This window comes from Oreochromis aureus, unplaced genomic scaffold (assembly GCF_013358895.1).
Source record: "Oreochromis aureus strain Israel breed Guangdong unplaced genomic scaffold, ZZ_aureus HiC_scaffold_54, whole genome shotgun sequence".
Taxonomy (NCBI): Eukaryota; Metazoa; Chordata; class Actinopteri; order Cichliformes; family Cichlidae; genus Oreochromis; species Oreochromis aureus.
In genome coordinates, this window is record NW_024108952.1 from 184,400 (window position 1) to 190,399 (window position 6,000).

Consider the following 6,000-nt stretch of genomic DNA (forward strand, 5'->3'; position numbering starts at 1 on the left):
CTGTCTGGGTCTTTGGTTGATTAATAGGCTGGTGTGAAAAATTGCTGCCACACCGCCCCCTCGGCCTGTGCTTCAAGGTTTCTGTTTCAAAGCCTGAAACTGTACATTTTGGTCATTTTGATCACCTGACAGTGTTTCTGTGAGAGGTATCACCAGATACGTAACTGTGGTAAGAAACCAGTCTCGAGTCACTCAGGTCTTTATTTTTTGACTTTCTTGTCATTTTTAAAGTTTTCCAGGCTTTATGAACGTCTTTGGACACTCGCTGCTTTTTCACTCGTTTACTTGAACCTGAATGGTTTTTGTTGTTAAGCCACTAAACACTCAAAAACTTGGGCATGAAGCAGCAGTGTGCAGACAGCTTAGCAAAAAAACCAGTTTGAAACTGCATATTAAGGTTATTCGTTATTAGCACAAAAACGCAGAATTAGTTTGCAATGTTTTTGTTTAGTCTACAAAAACTGACAAAGATAAAAGAGTTTAACAGGTTATAAAATAGATTTTATATATGGCAACAAAGAACTGTGAACATTTGAAGCCTTTGGGCCTTCACTCGATCCGTCTCCTCTTTGCTTCGGCCTGAAATGGTCCCAGTAGAATGGTGGCTGTCAGTTACTGGGCTGAAAACCAGTGGATACAGGCCTTACAGTGGGATAAACAGCAGATTAATCTGACTCTATTTGCAGTTTTGTAGTTTTCAGAGGTGGAGGTTATGAGCAGCTTTTGTCCAGTGTGTAAATGTATTTTGCATGAAAATGTCTGTGCATCGTGTCAGTGCTCAGGTGAGTGCGGGGAGGGCAGGATGGTGCGTTCTGTGACCTGCCGTTCGTCAGGCGGACATGTGATGTCAGACGGGCAGTGTGACCAGCCGTTACGCCCGTTGGCCATCTATCCCTGCGGTGACAGAGACTGTGCTCCACACTGGGTTGAGCAGGAGTGGCAACAGGTGACTGTGGCAAACGTGAATACATCATATTTTAATGCTATATAAGGATCGTACACTCTTTAGTTTTGCATCTCTGTTTCAGTGTAACGCTACCTGTGGCCGCGGCGTGCGGCAGCGTCAGGTGGTGTGTGCTGGCCTGGAAGGAGGAGTGTTCAAAGAGTTTCCAGACAGCAGCTGTAACCAAACCAACAAACCACAGATGAGCTCATCCTGCTTCCAGAGACCCTGCTCCAAGTGGTTCACCACATCCTGGTCTCAGGTAGCGACGCCTGTCATCAGCCACCCAGCACATAATCACAGCCATCTCACATTTTTCAAACTTTACTCAACAAACTACAATTTGCAAGTTTGACCTCTTGTCCACTCAGTGCAGCAAGACCTGTGGGCGTGGCGTCCAGGTTCGAGAGGTCAAGTGTTATCAGGGGGAGGAGCTGGTAACGAGGGGTCACAGCTGCGACTCTGCCCTCAAGCCGGAAGTCAAGCAGAGCTGTGAAATCCAGAGCTGCCCAACAGAAGCACCAGGTATAAAAACGCAAAGAGCAGATGATGCCGCAGTTAGACAATGACTTTCTAACAGGAGCAGATTTGTTATGTGTGTGTTTATCCTGGCAGCATCACAAGGAGCAGACTTCTGCCAGGACAAAGCAACAGCCAACTGTGCCCTGGTTCTAAAGGTGAAGCTGTGCTCCCACTGGTACTACAGGAAAGCCTGCTGCCAGTCCTGTAAGGCACCCAGAGCCTGAAGCCTTCGCTGTAACCTCTCACCTCAGCATCAGCCACTGGTACCAAAGGTCACGTTTTTATTGGTGCTACACAAAGCTCGCTGCTAGCAACGAAAGACCGCAGTACATCAACATAACCTGATTACTTTTATCCAATCATTGATGTCAAAGGTCAACTTATGGTCACTGTATGATTCTCTACTTGTCAGTATTCTTCTGTCCTTATCATTGTAGGAAGTATACCAGTACGAGGTCTTCTCCCAGCATCCTTTCTGAATTATATTACTGACTGTTTGTGTACTAGTTTAGTCACAACCTCCACCTCAGACAATGTGAAGATAGACTAGCTTTAGGGGGCGGAGCTGGGTGATAGGAGGAGGAAACAGTTCTTTCTGTGTTCATCGCTCCAGATAACAAATGTGTCGACCTCATTTCTACGGTGCTAAAGAAGCTGTATATAAACACATCAGCGCCTAAAGCGATGGTTGTTACTGTGACAACAGACTGAGACAGGCGGGGAAACTCGGCGCTGTCTTTAATTTACACAAACCGGGAGTTTGGGCAGGTTGTTCTCCTGCTGCCACCATGGAACGCAGCTCCTCGTCCTCCCCGCTACGCCCAGCACGGCTACCATAATGTTGTCACCTGTCGTATTCATACCGCTTAATTCTGTCTTCAAATCAAACTGCACAATATTATGAAAACAAAATAATATGAAAACAATATTTTCAGCCCTTTTGACTTCAAATGGAAACACGTCCGATATTCAAAGTGAACCTGAACACAGCACAGAAAAACCAGCTCATTGTGTTTCCGTTTAATGAAAGAATCCAAAGTATTAACTCAGTTTATCTATACAGCATCAAATCATGACAGTCGTCTCAAAGTGCTTCACGTTGTATGTAACGTTGTAACGTGCCTTTTAGTGCTGTGAGGCACATGGGATTAATGTGCCTTTGGAGCCATTGTCAGGCAGCGTTTTCACTGCAGCATCTCTAAAGATTATTTCCCAGCTGGTGTTGATGACTTGCAGTGCACAAAGTGATTGTTTAGTTTGCACACGGGGTCGTCCTCTGTAAATAAGCCGGCTCTGGGAAAGCTGGTACAAGTTTACTGGTGAGGAGTCAAGAAACAGTTGTGACTCCTGGAAAGTGACGTAGTAAATGTAACGTCTGTAGGCTTTTCAGCCTGCAACAGCTGAAGGACAACACGTCAGCCGTGCAAACAGAGGAGCAGGAACACGCTGCTGCCACCAGACTGGCTACCAGTGAAAACTGCCCGGGCCAAACTCTCGTCCACGTAGTTCACTGTTTGTTTACCTGATGTTACACTGCCCACAGAGCTGCTGCTGCTCTGACTGTTTGTACTGTATCCCACTGAAAGAATTAAAGGTGAGTGTTTGTGTGTTTGACCCACTGCTTCTTTGTAGTCGGACTGACGCTTGCATTTAGCAATGCTGTTGGATACCAAGGTGTAGTTGTGAAATAGAAGGAACGAGCTTAAACTTTAGTGGTGTCCAGCTTAAATGTGGTAATTCAAGCTAGGTTGTATGTGTGTGAATAAAAGAAGCACAGAAGTGAAGCTATGCTAGCTGTGAAACATGCTCTGACCCTCTGTGTGGATGAGTGTCAAAGTTAATCATTTGATCAGTTTCACCCTTCATGACCTTCACAGTTAACGTCGACGTTAGAAAAGGTGAAATCTCAGGCCCCAGCCTCCTCCGACACCACACCCTGAGCCCGCTGCTCCACTGCTACAGCCCAGCCCCCGCCCCCCACAGAGCCCTTTTTGTGCATTAATATTATCCATGATTGTGGTTGGAAAGGTAGATAATTAACAGACATCCTCACAAAATAAAAGACAAACAGTCATAACATTGGATTTTTATAGATGACATCAGATACAAATATTCAATTCAGTTTTATTTATACAGCGCCAAACCACAATAACAGTTGCCCCAAGGCGATTTATGTAAGTTAAAGACCCTAATACAGAGGAAACCCCAACAATCAGATGACCCCCTATGAGCAAGCACTTTCATGACAGTGGGAAGGAAAAACTCCTGTTTTACAGGAAGAAACCTCCGGCAGAACCAGGCTCAGGGAGGGGCGGGGCCATCTGGGAATGAGTGGAAGAAGACAGGACAAAGTCCTGCTGTGGAAGAGAGATTAATAATAACTAATGATTAAATGCAGACAGATGTATGAGGAGCTCAAGTTAGTGAGTAAAAAAAAAAAAAAAAAAGGTGACTGAAGGAGAAACAATTTCAAACAATATGACTATTTACTAATCTACAAACGTGACACATTATGTGAAATCCATACAGAATCTTGTGGACTGGATTTTACTGCCATGGTTTGGGTCTAGTGATCCTTTATCCTGTAGTAAAACATTTCTACCCCAATGGCAGTGACGTCCTATAGGTCGACTTTGACTAAGGGACTTTGAGTGGTTGTAGCGCTCTGTACCCTCTTTATCAAAACCTCAGGATGGGATAGCTGAGTGTGATCAGCTGAGCCCTTGGTATTTTTCCAGCTTCTCATGTTCCTTCTTCCTGATGTTGCTGTCATTGGGAACCGCTACATCGATCACTACGGCCATCTTCTTCTGTTTGTCTACCACCACTATGTCCGGTTGGTTAGCCACCACCATTTTGTCCGTCTGTATCTGGAAGTCTCACAGGATCTTAGCTCGGTCATTCTCCACCACCCTTGGGAGCGTCTCCCATTTTGACCTCTGGACTTCCAGGTTATACTCGGCACAGATGTTCCTGTACAGTATGCCGGCCACTTGGTTATGGCGTTCCATGTATGCCCTGCCTGCTAGCATCTTGCACCCTGCTGTTATGTGCTGGATTGTCTCAGGGGCATCTTTACACAGCCTGCACCTGGGGTCTTGCCTGATGTGAGAGACCCCAGCCTCTATGGATCTTGTGCTCAGAGCTTGTTCCTGTGCTGCCATGATTAGTGCCTCTGTGCTGTCTTTCAGTCCAGCTTTGTCCAGCCACTGGTAGGATTTCTGGATATCAGCCACCTCCTCTATCTGCCGGTGGTACATACCGTGCAGGGGCCTGTCCTTCCATGATGGTGCCTCCTCTTCCTCTTCATTCTTGGGTTTCTGCTTCCTGAGGTATTCGCTGAGTATGTGGTCAGTTGGAGCCATCTTACTGATGTATTGTTGTCTCATCCTGGACTGTGGTGCTGACACTCACCAGTCCCCGGCCTTCTTCCTTCAGCTTAGCGTACAGCCTCAGGGTGCTGGACTTGGGATAAAACCCTCCATGCATTGTCAGGAGCTTCCTTGTCTTGATGTCAGTGGCTTCTATCTCCTCCTTTGGCCTATTATCCCAGCCGGGTACCTGATCATGGGCAGGGCGTAGGTGTTGATAGCCCGGATCTTGTTCTTACCATTCAGCTGATTCCTTTGGACCTGCCAGACCCTCTGCAGGTCATACAGGACCTCCAGCACAGTGGCTTGGTGGTTGCAGCTTTCCTAGCGGCCTCTTCATGGTTCCCATTTGCCTGTGGGATCCCCAGGTAACTGTCCTCTATGTCTGCAATGTCCCTTCATTGGCTTCCTGTTAAATCCAGAATTCAAAATCCTGCTCCTCACATACAAGGTCTTAAATAATCAGGCCCCATCTTATCTTAATGACCTTGTAGTACCATATCACCCTATTAGAGCACTTCGCTCTCACACTGCAGGCCTACTTGTTGTTCCTAGAGTATTTAAAAGTAGAATGGGAGGCAGAGCCTTCAGTTTTCAGGCCCCTCTTCTGTGGAACCAGCTTCCAGTTTGGATTCGGGAGACAGACACTATCTCTACTTTCAAGATTAGGCTTCAAATTTTCCTTTTTGCTAAAGCATATAGTTAGGGCTGGACCAGGTGACCCTGAATCCTCCCTTAGTTATGCTGCAATAGGTGTAGGCTGCTGGGGGATTCCCATGATGCACTGGGTGTTTCTTCTTCACTCACTATGTGTTAATAGACCTCTCTGCATTGAATCATATCCGTTACTAATCTCTGTCTCTCTTCCACAGCATGTCTTTATCCTGTCTTCCTTCTCTCACCCCAACCGGTCGCAGCAGATGGCCGCGCCCCTCCCTGAGCCTGGTTCTGCCGGAGGTTTCTTCCTGTTAAAAGGGAGTTTTTCCTTCCCACTGTCGCCAAAGTGCTTGCTCATAGGGGTCATATGATTGTTGGGTTTTTCTCTGTATGTATTATTGTAGAGTCTATATAAAGATTGAGGCGACTGTTGTTGTGATTTGGCGCTGTGTAAATAACATTGAATTGAAGAGCTGTAAAGTCACATAGCCACACGTACACAGAGGC

General features: G+C 46.3%; 1 protein-coding gene across 3 annotated transcripts in view; it reads left to right on the forward strand.

Annotated features, from left to right (window-relative positions):
- The window catches only part of si:ch211-267e7.3 (ADAMTS-like protein 2), a 47,086-nt gene extending 43,420 nt beyond the window's left edge, over positions 1–3,666 (forward strand). For 2 of the 3 annotated variants that reach the window (XM_039607814.1, XM_039607816.1), the window contains exons 16-19: positions 776–946; positions 1,029–1,205; positions 1,315–1,468; positions 1,559–3,666. In XM_039607814.1, the coding sequence (XP_039463748.1) occupies positions 776–946; positions 1,029–1,205; positions 1,315–1,468; positions 1,559–1,689 (633 nt within the window). In that variant the 3' untranslated portion in view covers positions 1,690–3,666. Of the gene's footprint in view, positions 1–775; positions 947–1,028; positions 1,206–1,314; positions 1,469–1,529 lie in introns of all 3 variants that reach the window. The other variant, XM_039607815.1, reaches the window with a different exon arrangement.
- Positions 3,667–6,000: the final 2,334 nt, after the last annotated feature.